General features: G+C 41.2%; 1 protein-coding gene and 1 long non-coding RNA gene across 2 annotated transcripts in view; one reads left to right on the top strand and one right to left on the bottom strand.

The window, feature by feature from the left end:
* Window positions 1-20,000, bottom strand: part of LOC145657008 (NACHT, LRR and PYD domains-containing protein 3-like) — a 50,005-nt gene that overhangs the window by 20,527 nt on the left and 9,478 nt on the right. The window contains exons 7-10 of the mRNA XM_081711160.1: window positions 17,620-19,423; window positions 14,950-15,120; window positions 4,086-4,256; window positions 1,290-1,463 (exon numbers count right to left, since the gene is read on the bottom strand). Coding sequence (XP_081567286.1) covers window positions 1,290-1,463; window positions 4,086-4,256; window positions 14,950-15,120; window positions 17,620-19,423 — 2,320 coding nt within the window. The remainder of the gene's footprint in view (window positions 1-1,289; window positions 1,464-4,085; window positions 4,257-14,949; window positions 15,121-17,619; window positions 19,424-20,000) is intronic.
* On the top strand, window positions 7,588-12,535 carry LOC118241587 (uncharacterized). Its single transcript, XR_004776217.2, has 2 exons — window positions 7,588-8,859; window positions 11,541-12,535. It is a non-coding gene; the product is annotated as an uncharacterized LOC118241587 (long non-coding RNA).

Below are 20,000 nucleotides of genomic sequence, written 5' to 3' on the forward strand. Positions count from 1 at the left end.
CACACACACACACACACACACACACACACACACACACACACACACACACACACACACACACACACACTTCACTCTTTCTCTCCTCCTAATCTCCTGATTACTGATTACTGTGTCTTGTTTGTCGTTCTTTCTCTCTTGTAATTAAGTCCACAGGTACACTCGTCCAGTGCTGAACATTGTTCCTCACTACTGTGTTCAGATGTCCTGAGTTTACTGTCAGCTGTCTGCTCAGTTTCTCTCTCTGCTGACTCCACGTCTTCTACCATCACTGTTCTATTTTTGTTTGATGTTTCTGGCTTGATGAAAAAATTAGCAGCCAACATTCACTCCTAAGTCAAGCTAGTATGACGTTAGTGTGAGGTATCTAGGAGTAGTAACCAACAATATACTGTAACTTGGCAAGCTTAGGGTTACTAATATTAGCCAGCTACATGTTTCATAAAAACACCTGTGGAGAGAGATCACAGATTTATCTTAAGGAATAACCAATAAACCTTTCAGGTCGATTGAATGAATATGAACTTGTTGAGTTCTTTCCTCCAGCACGGCTGTCAGTTCAGCTCATCTCAACATGTGTTGAACACACGGTGTAAATCATAATGAGAACAGGGTCTCCCACCCAAAAACACAAGGGAATCATATATGCTTGTAAAAGTGTCCTGTAATGTGTCCAGAACCTCGATGGTTCAGCTTTAAATATTTTAAATAAGATTTTAAGGGCTTTTATTTGCAGAGAGATTAAAATGACTGATGTTTACAGTGTTTCCATACATAAACTAGATAAAATCACTCAGTGAAAATCTTACATTAGAACACTTCATTTTACAACACTATTGTTGGGAGTTTCTGAATATATTCATCCTGTAAGACATTTTGCAAAATTTCTGCGCTCAGGTGACCAAAAATGCAGCTTGTGGACAAAGTGCCAAAGTGCCTAGTTGAAGCAGCATTGTAATAAATACACCTGTACACGTGGACAAGGACTCATCTGTAGCTCCTCTTTACAATGTTATATTTCTCTTCTAGACTTGACTATCTGCTCATGCATCACAAATGTATCTCTTTGTCTCCACAGTGTGGTCATTTAATGAAATGCAGTAAGGTTTCAACAGAAAACTATATTTAGAAATATTTAAAGAAGAGAATTTTATAATATAATATAAAAGTGTACATTTCCTTGCATTGCCTTGCCTGACAATGTTTGTTTAATACTGTACTATAAGGAAGTTGACAATGACCTTTTTAAAATGGCTCTTTATTTACATTCAAAAATAGTCACAGGTACTCACCTGAGAATCTCCAGTTTAAAGTGTGAACTCTTCAGTCCAGCACAAAGCTGCTCCACTCCCGAATTCTGCAGGTCATTATTATTCATTTCCAGCTCTCTCAGTGAGGAGTTTTCTGTTTGTAGAACTGATGTGAGGGATTTGCAAGACCCTTCAGTGAGACCACAGCCAGATAGTCTGTAAAAGAGTAAATACACTAAATAATGTAGTTCAGTCAGAGGATGATGAATTAAAAGATCTGAACTGCTAATAAAAATTTTAAAAAGAGCTTGAAAGGTCTGGAACACACTGATAAATTTTCAGCCGTTTAATTTCACAAACACAGCAACATTTCAACACTACTGTGTCTTCAAAGACAAAATGGACAAAGACATGACAAATAACATTCATTAGCAACCTAAGACAGGTGACCAAATAATGGATGGTTGGCTCATAAGTCAGTGAATGGCAGTTGCCATAATCAGAGTCCAAATATCAAAATATCCCACCCCTAACACCATAACAGGAAACAGAACAACACAGATCTCATTCAATGTTTCACAAATACAAACACACTAATATACAAACAGAAAATATTGTTGGAAGACATGCAGAGTAGTGATTATGGAGGAATAAACACTGCAGTAGTGATTATGGAGGAATAAACACTGCAGTAGTGACTATGGAGTAATGAACACTGTCGTATTGATTATGGAGGAATGAACATTGCAGTAGTGAATATTAGTGTATGAACACTGCAGTAGTGATTATGGAGGATTGGACAGAATGCAGAGAGCAGAATCTTTTACTAGTGTATACATTCCTGTGCTCACACTATGAGTCACTGATCATGAAACATTCTCCTCTGCCTTTGCTTTTCCCAATGAGGTCCTGAGTTCTGTCTGTGCGGTGCACCAAGAATCCTGGAGGCTTTATAGCTGAGTCGGGGACCCCATCAGTCAGTCAGGTGTGTGTGAGGCAGACCCCATCAATCAGTCAGGTGTGTGTGAGGCAGACCCCATCAGTCAGTCAGGTGTGTGTGAGGCAGACCCCATCAGTCAGTCAGGTATGTGTGAGGCAGACCCATCAGTCAGTCAGGTGTGTGTGAGGCAGACATCATCAATCAATCAGTCAGGCTTCTCTCTCTCTCCCTCGCTCTCTTTCACACACACACACACACACACACACACACACACACACACACACACACACACACACACACACACACACACACAAGTTTCAATTGAGGTGAAGCATTATAAACAGTAAATGAAACATACTTGTGTCAATCTGTATAATAAATAAGATTACAAACAGTAGTCATATTGGCCCTGAACTAAATAGTGTGAGGTCTGGTTTACTGTGTATAAACAGTAGTTATATTTGTCCTGATACTAAATAATTTTAGCACTAAATGTCCAGTTGAGGCTTGCAGAACATATTTACTGGGGAAACAGATGGGACCAGTGAACATCTTGTGGTGACACACTAAAATGGCCTTACAGCACAGAGCAATTTCAGGGTACACAAGTTAAGTGTATAATAAACTACATGCATACTGTTTAATTTCTTATCAGATTATGACATTCACATGAAGTCAGTAAGGGAGTCATTCATTAACCCATAAGATTACATTTTGAATGAATCATCACCAATAAATCAAGGGTGTGGGTTACATAAACATAAATATTATTATCTGAGAAAGGTTCATTTCTGTCCAGCACTTAATATTTTATATCACTTACAAGTATCTTCCATTCTTTGATTCATACCCTTGATAAAGGTTGTATTTCAAGATTCCAAAAATTGTGTGTGTGGTTATAATTCTACGTTTAGTTATAATTCTACAAGTGGTTATAATTCTACGTTTAGTTCTAATACTACAAGTAGTTATAAGTCTCCCTGTGGTTATAATTTAACAAATGGTGATAATTCTCGATCTATCTACATTCTGTAGTATCAAATAATGAATTATGGATGCAGAAATGTCAGAAATGTCTAAAGTTCTGATGTAATTACAAAACACCACACATGCTAGGTACCAAACACACACACACACACACACACACACACACACACACACACACACACACACACACACACACACACTCACACAAGCGCACACACACACAATTAGACAATATCCCACCCAAAAACACAAGGGAATCATGTGTGCTTGTAAAAGTGTCCTGTAATGTGTCTAGAACTTCAATAGTTCTGCTTTAAATGTTTTAATTAAGATTTTAAGGGCTTGTATTTGCAGAGAGATTACAATGACTAATGTTTACAGTGTTTCCATACATAAACTAGATAAAATCACTCAGTGAAAATCTTACATTAGAACACTTCATTTTACAACACTATTGTTGGGAGTTTCTGAATATATTCATCCTGTAAGACATTTTGCAAAATTTCTGCGCTCAGGTGACCAAAAATGCAGCTTGTGGACAAAATGCTAAAGTGCCTAGTTGAAGCAGCATTGTAATAAATACACCTGTACACGTGGACAAGGACTCATCTGTGTCTCCTCTTTACAATGTTATATTTCTCTTCTAGACTTGAATATCTGCCCATGCATCACAAATGTAACTCTTTGTCTCCACAGTATGGTCATTTAATGAAATGCAGTGAAGTTTCAACAGAAAACTATATTTAGAAATATTTAAAGAAGAGAATTTTATAATATAATATAAAAGTGTAAATTTCCTTGCATTGCCTTGCCTGACAATGTTTGTTTAATACTGTACTATAAGGGAGTTGACACTGACCTTTTTTAAAATGCCTCTCTATTTACATTCAAAAATAGTCACAGAAACTCACCTGAGAATCTCCAGTTTACAGTGTGAACTCTTCAGTCCAGCACAGAGCTGCTCCACTCCTGAATTCTGCAGGTCATTATTATTCATCTCCAACTCTCTCAGTGAGTTTTCTGTTTGTAGAACTGATGTGAGAGATTTGCAAGACCCTTCAGTGAGACCACAGCCAGATAGTCTGTAAAAGAGTAAATACAGTAAATAATGTAGTTCAGTCAGAGGATGATGAATTAAAAAATCTGAACTGCTAATAAAAACGTAAAGAAGAGCTTGAAAGGTCTGCAACGCATTGATACATTTTCAGCCTTTTAATTTTACAAACACAGTAATATTTCAACACTACTGTGTCTTCATCAAAGACAAAATGGACAAAGACATGACAAATAACATTCATTAACAACCTAAGACAGGTGACCAAATAATGGATGGTTGGCTCATAAGTCAGTGAATGGCAGTTGCCATAATCAGAGTCCAAATATCAAAATATCCCACCCCTAACACCATAACAGGAAACAGAACAACACAGATCTCATTCAATGTTTCACAAATACAAACACACTAATATACAAACAGAAAATATTGTTGGAAGACATGCAGAGTAGTGATTATGGAGGAATAAACACTGCAGTAGTGATTATGGAGGAATAAACACTGCAGTAGTGACTATGGAGTAATGAACACTGTCGTATTGATTATGGAGGAATGAACATTGCAGTAGTGAATATTAGTGTATGAACACTGCAGTAGTGATTATGGAGGATTGGACAGAATGCAGAGAGCAGAATCTTTTACTAGTGTATACATTCCTGTGCTCACACTATGAGTCACTGATCATGAAACATTCTCCTCTGCCTTTGCTTTTCCCAATGAGGTCCTGAGTTCTGTCTGTGCGGTGCACCAAGAATCCTGGAGGCTTTATAGCTGAGTCGGGGACCCCATCAGTCAGTCAGGTGTGTGTGAGGCAGACCCCATCAATCAGTCAGGTGTGTGTGAGGCAGACCCCATCAGTCAGTCAGGTGTGTGTGAGGCAGACCCCATCAGTCAGTCAGGTATGTGTGAGGCAGACCCATCAGTCAGTCAGGTGTGTGTGAGGCAGACATCATCAATCAATCAGTCAGGCTTCTCTCTCTCTCCCTCGCTCTCTTTCACACACACACAAATAATGGATGGTTGGTTCATAAGTCAGTGAATGGCAGTTACCATAATCAGAGTCCAAATATCAAAATATCCCACCCCTAACACCATAACAGGAAACAGAACAACATAGATCTCATTCAATGTTTCACAAATACAAATACACTAATATACAAACAGAAAATATTGTTGGAAAACACACAGAGTAGTAATTATGGAGGAATAAGCACTGCAGTATTGATTATGTTGGAATGAGCACCGCAGTAGTGATTTTAAAGGAATAATCACTGTATTATTTATTATGGAGAAATAAACACTGCAGTAGTGATTATGGAGGAATAAACACTGCAGTAGTGATTATGGAGGAATGAACATTGCAGTAGTGAATATTAGTGTATGAACACTGCAGTATTGATTATGGAGGAATGAACATTGCAGTAGTGAATATTAGTGTATGAACACTACAGTAGTGATTATGGAGGAATGGACAGAATGCAGAGAGCAGAATCTTTTACTAGTGTTTACATTGCTGTGCTCACACTATGAGTCACTGATCATGATACATTCTCCTCTGCCTTTGCTTTTCCCAGTGAGGTCCTGAGTTCTGTCTGTGTGGTGCACCGAGAATCCTGGAGGCTTTATAGCTGAGTCAGGGACCCAACAGTCAGTCAGGTGTGTGTGAGGCGGACCCCAACAGTCAGTCAGGTGTGTGTGAGGTAGACCCAGTCAGTCAGTCAGGTGTGTGTGAGGCAGACTCCATCAGTCAGTCAGATGTGTGTGAGGCAGACCCCATCAGTATGTTAGATGTGTGAGAGGCAGACCCCATCAGTCAGTCAGGTGTGTGTGAGGCAGACCCATCAGTCAGTCAGTTCTGCCTCTCTATCACACACACACACACACACACACACACACACACACACACACACACACACACACACACACAGATAATATTTCTTTCTCTCTAACAGACACAAATAGTTCTGTCTCTCTCTCTGTCTCTCTCTATTTCTCACAAACACTCACAGATAATAGTTCTGTATCTCTCTGTCTCTCTCTCTCTCTCTCTCTCTCTCTCACACACAAAACAGTTCTGTCTCTCTCTGTCTCACACACACACACAAAAAGAGATAATAGTTCTGTTTCTCTCTCTCTCTCTCACACACACACACACACATTTGAAATGAGGTAAAGCATTATAAACATTAAATGAAACATACTTGTGTCAATCTGTATAATAAATAAGATTTCAAACAAGTAGTTATATTGGTCCTGAACTAAACAGTGTGAGGTCTGGTTTACTGTGTATAAACAGTAGTTATATTGGTCCTGAACTAAACAGTGTGAGGTCTGGTTTACTGTTTATAAACAATAGTTATATTCGTCCTGAACTAACCAGTGTGAGGTCTGGTTTACTGTGTATAAACAGTAGTTATATTTGTCCTGATCTAAACAGTGTGAGCTCTGGTTTACTGGCTGGCAAATAATTTTAGCACCAAATGTCCAGTTGAGGCCTGCAGAACATATTTATTGGAGGGAAAGATGGGACCAGTGAACATCTTGTGGTGACACATTAAAATGGCTTCACAGCACAGAGGAATTTCAGGGTACACAAGTTAACACAGTGCTAAAAACACTATTATAGTGTATAATAAACTACATACTGTTTAATTCCTTATCAGATTATGATATTCACATGAGGTCAGTCAGGGAATCATTAATTAACCCATTGTGATGGAAAATGATACGAAACTATGTATTATGTGATTCATATAAAATCACACTGGTCCTTTTGTTCGTAAATTAATAATGCTGTTTGCACATTTGTATCCACCTGTTGCTGATTAAGTTGAACATGTATCAGGAACTGTTAACATCAAGGTCAACTTGACACACAACCCACACTGTTTGGAGTCAGTTTGGGTTGGTTTGTGGAAAAAACCAAGCCGAGAGCTGATTGGCTTATAGCCACAGCAACAAAGGAAAGAAGAGCTGCTTAAGAAAAGATGATTGGTTAAAGACAGCACAGGAGTAGTATAACTAGCCACGGTTTTGTATACTCGGGGCTCCCTACCTGAGGAGAGCCAAACATTTATTTTATTCTTTTTTCTTATTAAATTACTCTCTTAATCACGTCTGACTTGCTGTTTGTTCAAAATTCCACAACAGAAATTGGCGTAGTCGGCAGGATCAGCGAGAGGCACCACGCGGAGCAGCGGTGACTAAACTTCGAGGACGCTCCTCAGAGAGAAAACTGAGCTGGAGAAAGAGGGAAACCCACAAGAATACGGGAAAGTACCTAACCAGGGAGTGACGTCCCGCTAGACTCCGGTGGTGTGCTCCGCCTGATCTAACGAACAGAAAGTAAGTGGTGAAGTTCAGTAATTCAATCCTAGAAGAAAGTGACGTAGTGATCTGCCTGAGTCTACCCTGGGATGGGTCTGTAAAGTAGCATAGTATATGAGATACTAGGGCTTAAAAATAGGGTCAAGAGGACTCCGGAGTCTGGGACTCCGCCAGCCTAAGAGAATAGGCACACTGAGTAGACGTACTAGTGTAAGAAATAGGCTCGGGCCGACAGAACACCCCGCAGGGAAAGGAGTGGACTCAGTGAACCAGCACGGATTGCTGGAGCAGAACTAAATTAAAGCAACGTCGGAGACGTGATTAACAGAAGGAAAAAAAAAAAAAAAAAAAAAGGGAAAATTTTAAATAAAAATATTAGTACGCCCTTTACCCTCATAAAAAAAAGGGAGAAAGAGAAAAGAGTTTATTTGTTTGTTTCTATCATATTTGGGTTTATTTGTTTGTTTATTTTATTTGTTTATCGCCCTTTACCCTTATAAAAAAAAAAAAAGAAAAAAAAGGGTGGAGGGAAGCAGCAGGTAGGGCATAGAAAAGGTAATAATGAAGTGTCTCAGTGTGTTTCCTTAGCTGATCCTGACCTCGATGCTGCCCCGCCGAGAGCCCCCAGCTGATTCAACAACCACAAGCATCAGGAAACCCACCTCCTTATCCCGAACCAGGGACTTCATCGCTAACATCAAAGCCGTCTCCATATGACGAACCAAGACGGCAACTGGAGGCAATAACCTCACCAGTGGCTCATCACACTCGAAGTCACGCCACTATAAAGCCATCCGCAGGGCCTGACAGAGGCTATGCCCCGCAGTTCCCGATGGTAGAGGTATCTGGACCTGAGGGAGTGATTATGGTCCACCGTCACTGGACTGCAGACGACATCATGAAAGCGTCCGACGGACTGAGCAAGCCAGGTGACATCGGCGGACGACGCTTCGGACAAGAACTGATGGCATTCGTGCAGTCCTGCAGACCAACACAGGCTGAACTGAGACGGTTGTTGATGATGCGGAAGAGGCAGAGGAAGAGGAAAAGGAGGGAAAATTGATTGGATGAAAGAACAGGAATGCTACAACTGTGGAAAGCTTGGACATTTTGCCAGAAACTGTCCGGAGGAGGATAACTCATATGACGGGGGCACAGATCAGAATCCCACAATCCACGAGTGACGGGCGGTGGAGAGGCAGGACAGCAGCGGACCACTGAGTGAAGACGGCAAAAGGGAAGTGACGAATTTAAATTACCAACTATTGCAGCAGATTAGTAAAGGGTCAAGAGGCCTTCCTGAGGTAACTGTGAAAGTAGAAGGGAAAAGTGTTAGATTTTTGGTTGACAGTGGTGCCACCCACTCAGTGTTAAAAGAAGGTTTAATAGAATGTAGCATGAGACCAGGATATGGGATAACAGTAATTGGAGTGGGAGGTCATCCCATTGATGAAAGGATGTCCGAGCCTCTCCAATGTAGTTTAGGAAACAGCCAATTCAAACACAGCTTTTTGGTGTCAGAAACCTGTCCAATTAATTTGTTAGCTAGAGATTTAATGTGTAAACTTGGGTGCACAATTAGCAGCAACCCAGAGGGGTTATTTGTTATGTGGGAAACACCTACACAGGGAGTCCAGCTAGAGGCAGGAGTCCCTTTGTACGTGTATGAATTGCAGTGCACTGCTGGGGAAGTACTAACACATTTTATGACTGAAGTTACTAACACGCTACCTGGTGAGCTGACAGTTAAACAAAGTGATTCTATTCACTGTACAATGAAGGTCCATGAGGGATGTGACGTTGATTTTGAACAAAAATTTGACTTAGGGGGCAGTGACAGTCTGATTATCACAGCTATAGCGTGGGACTGCGAGTGGGCTGCGGGAGTGGTGCAGCTCTCAGATAAACAGAAATCTTTATATTCGATCTCACATGCAGCACCTCATGTGTCGCTGGCTAGCGCACATGTTGACCCAGACTGGCAGAGAGTAGGGTTGTGGACAAAACGCGTGTTGAGCGCAACTGATTGGATAAAAGATCCCCAGTGTAAAGTCATGTACAGCCCAAGCATAGATGTGTGGAAAATGCCAACCCCATATAGGCTAAATTGTAAAAGGGGGGTTGAGCTTGTAAGTCCTAATATAGTAATTATGGCAGCCTCTGTTACCTTCTCAGAGGAGGAGGAAGAGGAACTGAAAACAGTTCCTGCAGGGTTATGGGCACAGGGAAAAAATGATGTGGGCTTAATAAAAGGATGTGAGCCCGTCCACATCACCCCAAAATCTGATTATAGACCACACCAGCACCAATACCCTCTAAAACCAGAGGCAGCGGAGGGTATTGGGCCAGTGTTCCAACCTTTAAAACAAGCAGGAGTTATCATACCATGCCCAGATTCACCAGTACGTACTCCAATTTTCCCAGTTAAGAAGCCAGGGAGAGATGAATGGAGATTTGTGCAGGATTTGCAGGCTGTCAACACGGCAGTACACCCTAGAGCCCCAGAAGTTCCAAACCCGCACACCATTCTCTCTCAGATCCCACCAGACAGTAAGTGGTTCAGTGTAGTTGATTTGGCCAATGCTTTCTTTAGTGTACCTGTGCACAAGGATAGTCAATTTTGGTTTGCTTTCACTTTTGAAGGAAAGCCATACATATTTACAAGATTGTGTCAGGGGTATTGTGAATCACCAACCATTTACAATGCCGCCTTACACTGAAGCCTAGAAGCTTTAGAGCTCCTCGAAGGAACAGCCTTGCTGCAGTACGTTGACGATCTTTTGATTTGTGGGAAAACACGAGAAGCGTGTAAACAAGCCACGGTGGCACTGCTACATCATTTAGCAGGGGAAGGCCACAAGGCATCCAAATCCAAATTACAGTTTTGTAAACAGCAAGTGCATTTTTTAGGACATGACATCACTGAACAAACGCGCATGCTGACTAAAGACCGAGTGAATGCCATCTTGACTATACCAAGACCCACGACGAAAAAACAACTGCTGTCCTTCTTAGGCATGTGTTCCTATTGTAGAACATTCATACCATCTTATGCAGAGCATGAGGGGCCACTCAGAGATACAATACGGACCAAGGGATCGAATTCCTCTCAGTTAGAATGGGCGCCAGAAGCTGAAGCGGCCTTTACAGCACTGAAACAGTTATTACAGGTCATACCTGCTTTAGGCATTCCAGATCCCAATAAATCATTTGAACAAACCATGTCTCCCCACTTCTTATATGAAAGGACCAATTGAGATTGCTCATGGAAGAAGTCACATGAGCAAAGTGGGGGGATAGTGGAGAGTATAACGAGACATTGGTATGAAAAAATTTTGTTCCCGATGCTTGGTATGTGCACAAAACACACCACACGGAGACAATCATACCAAACACGCACCCGCCGGACACCCGCCGCCTAGTGAGCCATTTCAACATTGGCAAATAGATTTTGTAGAACTACCACCAGCCAAAGGGAAGAGGTACATGTATATGTGTGTTCAATAAGTGGGTGGAGGCCTTCCCAACAGGGAAACAAGATAGTGATGCAGTAGCAAAAGCGCTACTGAGAGAAATAATTCCCAGATGGGGGTTACCACAACGAGTGTCCAGTGACAATGGGACACCCTTCGTACATGAAGGGCTAAAGGCTCTGACTAAATACCTAGGGGTGGATATGAGAAAACACTGCAGTTATCACCCTGCTAGTGCAGGGTCAGTAGAACGGGCAAATGGTACCATTAAAGGGGGTCTAGCTAAATTAATGCAGGAAACAGGCATGAATTGGGTAAAATGCCTTCCCCTCGTCCTGTGGCAATGTCAAACCAGGTCGCAGGCACGAACAGGCTTATCAGCTTTTGAGATAGTGTTTGGACGGCCTCCCAACACGGGGATAGGTCCGCCCGACTGGGATACTAACCTGATCAATGAATCGCTTTTGCAGTATTGTGTGTCTCTGCACAAATCTCTTTTCCATGTGTCTAAGCAGGTGAAGGCAGTCCTTCCTGAGGTGACGGACAATCCCCTCCATACACATCAGCCAGGCGATTGGGTGCTGATTAAGGACTTCAGGAGGAAGCGGTGCAGCCAACCCAGGTGGAGAGGACCATTCCAAGTACTACTGACGACACAAAACCGCATGGCCTTGGACATGCTCCTCGCTAAGGAAGGGGGAGTGTGCTCGATGATAGGCGACCATTGTTGCACGTACATACCGCCCAGTGATGCACCTGGAGGTAATATCTCCATGGCCTTGGACCACATGAGTAAGATTGCTGACCAACTTCGTGCTAAAGAAGCCGGAGTGAGACCTTGGGACTGGAAACAGGGATCTCTATTCTCAATGTGGAAAAGTATTGTAATTATGATTTTCCATCCATTTTACTACTTGCCTTGATTATATGTTGTGGACCCTTGTTATGTCAATGTATGCTTAGTACTATTCGCATGAATATGGATACCAGATACCAACTTATTCAGGTCACTAAAGAGGACCTGGATGAGGATAACACCCTGTACCTGCACACTGTATTCTCTGATAATTAACAAATGATTGTATAAGAATCAAAGGGGGGAAATGTGATGGAAAATGATACGAAACTATGTATTATGTGATTCATATAAAATCACAATGATCCTTTTGTTCGTAAATTAATAATGCTGTTTGCACATTTGTATCCGCCTGTTGCTGATTAAGTTGAACATGTATCAGGAACTGTTAACATCAAGGTCAACTTGACACAAAACCCACACTGTTTGGAGTCAGTTTGGGTTGGTTTGTGGAAAAAACCAAGCCGAGAGCTGATTGGCTTATAGCCACAGCAACAAAGGAAAGAAGAGCTGCTTAAGAAAAGATGATTGGTTAAAGACAGCACAGGAGTAGTATAACTAGCCACGGTTTTGTATACTCGGGGCTCCCTACCTGAGGAGAGCCAAACATTTATTTTATTCTTTTTTCTTATTAAATTACTCTCTTAATCACGTCTGACTTGCTGTTTGTTCAAAATTCCACAACACCCATCAGATTACAATTTGAATGAATCATCACCAATAAATCAAGGGTGTGGGTTACATAAACATAAATATTATTACCTGAGAAAGGTTTCATTTCTGTCCAGCACTTAATATTTTATATCACTTACAAGTATCTTCCATTCTTTGATTCATCCCCTCGAAAAAGGTTGTAATTCAAGATTCCAAAAATTCTACTTGTGATTATAATTCTACGTGTGGTTATAATTTTCAGTGTATCTGAATTATGTAGTATCAAATGTTGAATTATGGGTGCAGAAATGTCTGATCTAAAGTTCTGATGTAATTACAAAACACCACACATGCTATGCACCACACACACACACACACACACACACAGACACACACACACACACACACACACACACACAATATCGCTACTTCACACAACTGATTTGTTCACCAAAATCAACCATTTCCATTAACACAAAAAAAACAACTAAACAAGTCAGCAGACCTGTGGGGCTACAGTGAGAATGGACACAGCTGACACTACAGCAGACCTGTGGGGGCTACAGTGAGAGTGGACACAGCTGACACTACAGCAGACCTGTGGGGCCACAGTGAGAGTGGACACAGCTGACACTACAGCAGACCTGTGGGGCTACAGTGAGAGTGGACACAGCTGACACTACAGCAGATCTGTGGGGCTACAGTGAGAGTGGACACAGCTGACACTACAGCAGACCTGTGGGGCTACAGTGAGAGTGGACACAGCTGACACTACAGCAGATCTGTGGGGCTACAGTGAGAGTGGACACAGCTGACACTACAGCAGAGCTGTGGGGCTACAGTGAGAGTGGACACAGCTGGCTCCTCTGTCTCTGTCTGCTGTGTTCACTCTCTTCCATGTCCTCCTCCTGGACACTTTCACCATCAAGCTCTTCTGTCTTTTCTCTCTCCTGCTGTCTTCTTACTAAAGAAGGTTGCCATGGCAATAGCATTACTCTTTCTCTTCATCCTGGTTGTTTTCTGTCTCTCTATACTAACTGTAAACGAACAAGCAGGAGTATTTTATATTCTAGCCAGTTCCTTAGATTTAAGGAAGCTAACATTAGCCTCATTAGCTTTGTTACAGTACATCAGGCACCCAGCATGCCACACACACACACACACACACACACACACACACTCACTAACTTCACTCCTTCTCTCCTCCTAATCTCCTGATTACTGATTAATGTGTCTTGTTTGTCTTTCTTTCTCTCTTGTAATTAAGTCCACAGGTACACTCGTCCAGTGCTGAACATTGTTCCTCACTACTGTGTTCAGATGTCCTGAGTTTACTGTCAGCTGTCTGCTCAGTTTCTCTCTCTGCTGACTCCACGTCTTCTACTATCACTGTTCTATTTTTGTTTGATGTCTCTGGCTTGATGAAAAAAATTAGCAGCCAACATTCACTCTTAAGTCAAGCTAATATGACGTTAACGTGAGTTGTCTAGGTGTAGTAACCAACAATATACTGTAACTTGGCAATCGTAAGGTTACTAATATTAGCCAGCTACATGTTTCATAAAAACACCCATGGAGAGAGATCACAGGTTTATCTTAAGGAATAACCAATAAACTTTTCAGTTCTATTGAATGAATATTAACTTGTTGCGTTCTTTCCTCCAGCACGGCTGTCAGTTCAGCTCACCTCAACATGTGTTGAACACATGGTGTAAATCATAATGAGAACAGGGTCTCCCACCCAAAAACACAAGGGAATCATGTGTGCTTGTAAAAGTGTCCTGTAATGTGTCTAGAACCTCGATGGTTTAGCTTTAAATGTTTTATTTAAGATTTTAAGGGCTTTTATTTGCAGAGAGATTAGAATGACTGATGTTTACAGTGTTTCCATACATAAACTGGATAAAATCACTCAGTGAAAATCTTACATTAGAACACTTCATTTTACAACACTGTTGTTGGAGTTTCTGAATATATTCATCCTGTAAGACATTTTGCAAAATTTCTGCTCTCAGGTGACCAAAAATGCAGCTTGTGGACAAAATGCCAAAGTGCCTAGTTGAAGCAGCACTGTAATAAATACACCTGTACATGTGGACAAGGTCTCATCTGTGTCTTCTCTTTACAATGTTATATTTCTCTTCTAGACTTGACTATCTGCTCATGCATCACAAATGTAACTCTTTGTCTCCACAGTGTGGTCATTTAATGAAATGCAGTGAGGTTTCAACAGAAAACAATATTTAGAAATATTTTAAAAAGAGATCTTTATAATATAATATAAAAGTGTAAATTTCCTTGCATTGCCTTGCCTGGCAATGTTTGTTTAATACTGTACTATAAGGAAGTTGACACTGACTTTTTTTAAAATGTCTCTTTATTTACATTCAAAAATAGTCACAGAAACTCACCTGAGAATTTCCAGTTTACAGTGTGAACTCTTCAGTCCAGCACAGAGCTGCTCCACTCCTGAATTCTGCAGGTCATTATTATTTATCTTCAGGTCTCTCAGTGAGCTTTCTGTTTGTAGAACTGATGTGAGAGATTTGCAAGACTCTTCATTGAGACCACAGCCAGATAGTCTGTAAAAGAGTAAATACAGTAAATAAAGTAGTTCAGTCAGAGGATGATGAATTAAAAGATCTGAACTGCTAATAAAAAATTTAAAAAGAGCTTGAAACGTCTGGAACACACTGATACATTTTCAGCCGTTTAATTTCACAAACACAGCAACATTTCAACACTACTGTGTCTTCATCAAAGACAAAATGGACAAAGACATGACAAATAACATTCATTAGCAACCTAACATAGTTGAACAAATAATGGATGGTTGGTTCATAAGTCAGTGAATGGCAGTTACCATAATCAGAGTCCAAATATCAAAATATCCCACCCCTAACACCATAACAGGAAACAGAACAACATAGATCTCATTCAATGTTTCACAAATACAAACACACTAATATACAAACAGAAAATATTGTTGAAAGACATGCAGAGTAGTGATTATGTAGAAATAAACACTGCAGTAGTGATCATGGAGTAATGAACACTGTAGTATTGATTATGGAGGAATGAACATTGCAGTAGTGAATATTAGTGTATGAACACTGCAGTAGTAATGATGGTGGGATGAACACTGCATTAGTGATTATGGAGGAATGGACAGAGAGCAGAATCTTTTACTAGTGTTTACATTCCTGTGCTCACACTATGAGTCACTGAACATGAAACATTCTCCTCTGCCTTTGCTTTTCCCAGTGAGGTCCTGAGTTCTGTCTGTGCACCGAGAATCCCGGAGGCTTAATAGCTGAGTCAGGGACCCCATCAGTCAGTCAGGTGTGTGAGAGGCAGACCCCATCAGTATGTCAGGTGTGTGAGAGGCAGACCCCATCAGTCAGTCAGTTAAGTGTGTGTGAGGCAACTATCTCATGTCTGCTGTTGACATGAAATGTGTCCCTAGAGTTTGTCCTTCATGGACTGTATGTGTGCAGTAAAATACTGGGGAGAAGAGGATGGTTCACATGTTTCAGTTGGATCAGAACTTTGGCTCACTTCTCCTGCACTGCTTGTGTGAGGACTCAAGGACATCTGACTTTTTGTACAAAAGAACTGATACAGTCAGTTTCACAACTGTGCTTACATGCATTTGAGTAGAGCCAAATACTAAAACTTTATGAAATTCATGAAAAAACTAAGCTGATCACACAAATTATGCTGATTATATGATTTGTAAAGAAAAGCATTGTATTAAACTTGAGAGAAATGCAAAACAATCATTTTCACTAGTGGTCTGAGATATTGGTCCCACTGTATGTGAGCAACAGCAGTAACTTGCTACAGTTTTAGGTGAGTGACAGTAGTAACAGCATTAGCTTCTGGGAGACTCACTGCATGTTACACTGATCACACAGAGCTGTGAACGTCACTGCATGTTACACTGATCAAACAGAGCTGTGAACGTTACTGCGTGTTACACTGATCACACAAAGCTGTGAATGTCACTGCATGTTACACTGATCATTTTACATTTATGGCATTTAGCTGACACTTTTATCCAAAGCATCTTACAATTATGACTGAGTACACCTTGAGCAATTGAGGGTTAATGGTCTTGCTCAGGGGCCCAACAGTGGCAACTCGGCAGTGGTGGGGCTTGAACCAGCAACCTTCTAATTAAAAGTCAAGTACCTCAGTCACACAGAGCTGAAGTAGTACTGGAAGCAGTTGCTGTTAATGATGTTAGTTTATTTTGACTTAAACCTATTTACAACTAGATTATGACAAATTGCCTTGGTAAAATATTTAAACAATGAAAATGTTTCAGATGTAGTCATATTAACACCTACACCTTTATAATATGCCCAATCACCATCATCAGCTCTAAAGAAAACCTGTGATAAAGTTTGAAAACTGCCATCAGTGTGAAATATATATACCTGTGTGTGTGTGTGTGTGTGTGTGTACACATTGGTCATGCTCATCCTTGTACACTTTTCTCTGTATTGGTCAGTAGTGGTTGAACTGTAATGTTGGTCAGAAAGCTGAACAGAAAGCTTTTGTATGTTACACTGTGTGGTGTGGTGTGTGTGTGTGTGTGTATGTATGTGCATGCATGCGTGTGTACGCGTGTACACACTGATAGTTCATACTTGAACACTTCTGTAAGTTACACCACAGCACATTTTCTGTCTGTTTCACTAAGAGTGTGAACTATAAACACTGTTGGCCACTGTTTTAAATGTAGGACCATTCTCAACACACAGACACAAAACTACCCATGACATCAAATATCATTTAACCATCATTAATACATTTAGACTAATGAATCACTGGACTGTATTGAATCACTGGACAGTGTTACTACATTCCAATGTTCCACAACTTTATGGTTTAACTTAAGCACCTGGTGTTGGAGCCTTCAATCACCTACATGTGCTTTAATGTAGGATCTCTCTATCCTGCTCTCTATCTAATGTTCTCTCTCTCTCCTTTTCATTTTTCACAGAAGACCTTCTGAGTCAAGAACATCCACTGCCTGCTACACCCACTGTTCATCTCTAAATGAAAATACTCACATGGCTTTTCTGGATGCTTTGACCACTGGCAGCAGTCTCAGCAGACATTCCTCTGATGGGTCATATTTCCTCAGGTCAAACTCATCCAGCTCCTCTTCTGAGTTCAGCAACACAAACACCAGAGCTGACCACTGAGCAGGAGACAGTCTGGCTCCATGGAGACTACTGTCACCTCCTCTGCTCAGGTATGTTTGGACTTCGTGCACTAGAGAATGATCATTCAGTTCATTCAGACAGTGGAACAGATTGATGGATTTCTCTGTAGAGGGACTGTCACTGATCTTCTCCTTGATGTACTTGACTGTTTCCTCTTTGCTGTGAGAGCTGCTTCCTGTCCGTGTCAGTAGGCCTCGTAAGAGAGTCTGATTGGACTCCAGTGAGAGACCCAGAAGGAAGCGAAGGAAAAGGTCCAGGTGTCCATTTTGACTATGTAAGGCCTTGTCCACTGCACTTCTGAGGAAGACAGACATTGGGGTTTTGAAAATACTGAAAAATCCAGAGTGTTCCTGTTGCAGCACATTGGTGTTGGTGGAGATGAAGGAAATAAACACATATAAAGCAGCCAGAAACTCCTGAACACTCAGATGTACAAAGCTGAACACCTTCCCCAGCTGTAGCTCAAACTCCTCTCTAAAGATCTGAGTGCACATTCCTGAATACACTGTCATTTCTCTGACATCAATGCCACTGTTTCTCAGGTCTTCCTCATAGAAGATCAGGTTGCCTTTTTCTAGCTGTTGGAAAGCCAGTTTTCCCAGTGCCAAAACATGGTTTCTCATGTGACGTGGGTGAGTGGGACCTTTTTGTCCTTTCATACTTCGTCCATACTTTTGATTCTTGTGTCTGAGCTGAAAGATCAGGAAGTGTGTGAACATCTGAGTCAGAGTCTTGGGGATCTCTCCACTCTCTGCTTCACCCAACATTCTCTCTAAAACAGTGGCTGCAATCCAACAGAAGACTGGAATGTGGCACATGATGTAGAGGCTTTTTGATGACTTCATGTGTGTGATGATTCTATTGGCCAAGCCCTGATCACTGATTCTCTTCCTGAAATACTCCTCTTTCTGTGGTTCACTGAACCCTCTTACCTCTGTTACCTGGTCAACACACTCAGGAGGGATCTGATTGGCTGCTGCTGGTCGAGAGGTTATCCAGAGGAGAGCAGAGGGAAGCAGATTCCCCTTGATGAGGTTTGTCAGCAGCACATCCACTGAGGTTGACTCTGTTACATCCCACAATCTCTCATTGTTCTGGAAATCTAGAGGAAGTCTACACTCATCCAGACCATCAAAGATGAACAGAATTTTGTAGTTTGTATAATGTTTAGGTTTTAATTCAGATGTTTCTGGGAAAAAGCGATGAAGAAGCTCCACCAGACTGAACTTTTTCTCCTTCATCAAATTCAGCTCCCTAAAAGGAAGTGGAAATATGAAGAGAACGTCCTGATTTACGTTTCCTTCAGACCAGTCCAGTATGAACTTCTGCACAGAGACCGTTTTGCCAATTCCAGCCACTCCTTTAGTCAGCACAGTTCTGATGGCTTTGTCTTGTCCTGGTAAGGGTCTAAAGATGTCACTGCATTTGATGGATGTCTCCTGTGTTACTGGTCTCCTGGACGCTGCCTCAATCTGTCTCACCTCATGCTCATTATTGACCTCTCCACTCCCTCCCTCTGTGATGTAGAGCTCTGTGTAGATCTCATTCAGAAGTGCTGTGGTTCCCTGCTGTGAGATTCCTTCATGAATCTTCTGACATTTGTCCCTCAGTTTGGATTTGAGCTTTCTGTGGCAAGCAGGGGCCAGTTCTGATAAAAGAGGAAGACAACAAAACACATGCTAATCTCTTTTAGATTCATTCATAAGACTCATTACAGGAGTTACAGGAAAAGAGATAAACAGATTGTTATAGATTGTTTATTCCTGCTAGATTGGGCATGAAACTTCCAGTGGTAAATCTTAGCCAATTCAAGGACTGAAAACCTTAAATTATAAGATTAACAGACATTGTATTATACATAATTTTGTTGATAATATTTACTGGTTATCAATAACAGTCAGTAGTTAGAAACCAGCTGAGGTTCCACCACACACACTGGTAACCATCACCTGACTGAGGAGATCTACAACCCAGACTGGACAAGGAGGGGGGGAACAACCTGTGATCTGTGAGATAGGACCTGTGTTCTAATGTGATCTGTGAGATAGGACCTGTGTTCTAATGTGATCTGTGAGATAGGACCCGTGTTCTAATGTGATCTGTGAGGTAGGACCCGTGTTCTAATGTGATCTGTGAGATAGGACCTGTGTTCTAATGTGATCTGTGAGATAGGACCTGTGTTCTAATGTGATCTGTGAGATAGGACCTGTGTTCTAATGTGATCT

The sequence above is a fragment of the Electrophorus electricus genome, chromosome 1, assembly GCF_041902795.1.
Source record: "Electrophorus electricus isolate QZ-2024a chromosome 1, ASM4190279v1, whole genome shotgun sequence".
Lineage (NCBI taxonomy): Eukaryota > Metazoa > Chordata > Actinopteri > Gymnotiformes > Gymnotidae > Electrophorus > Electrophorus electricus.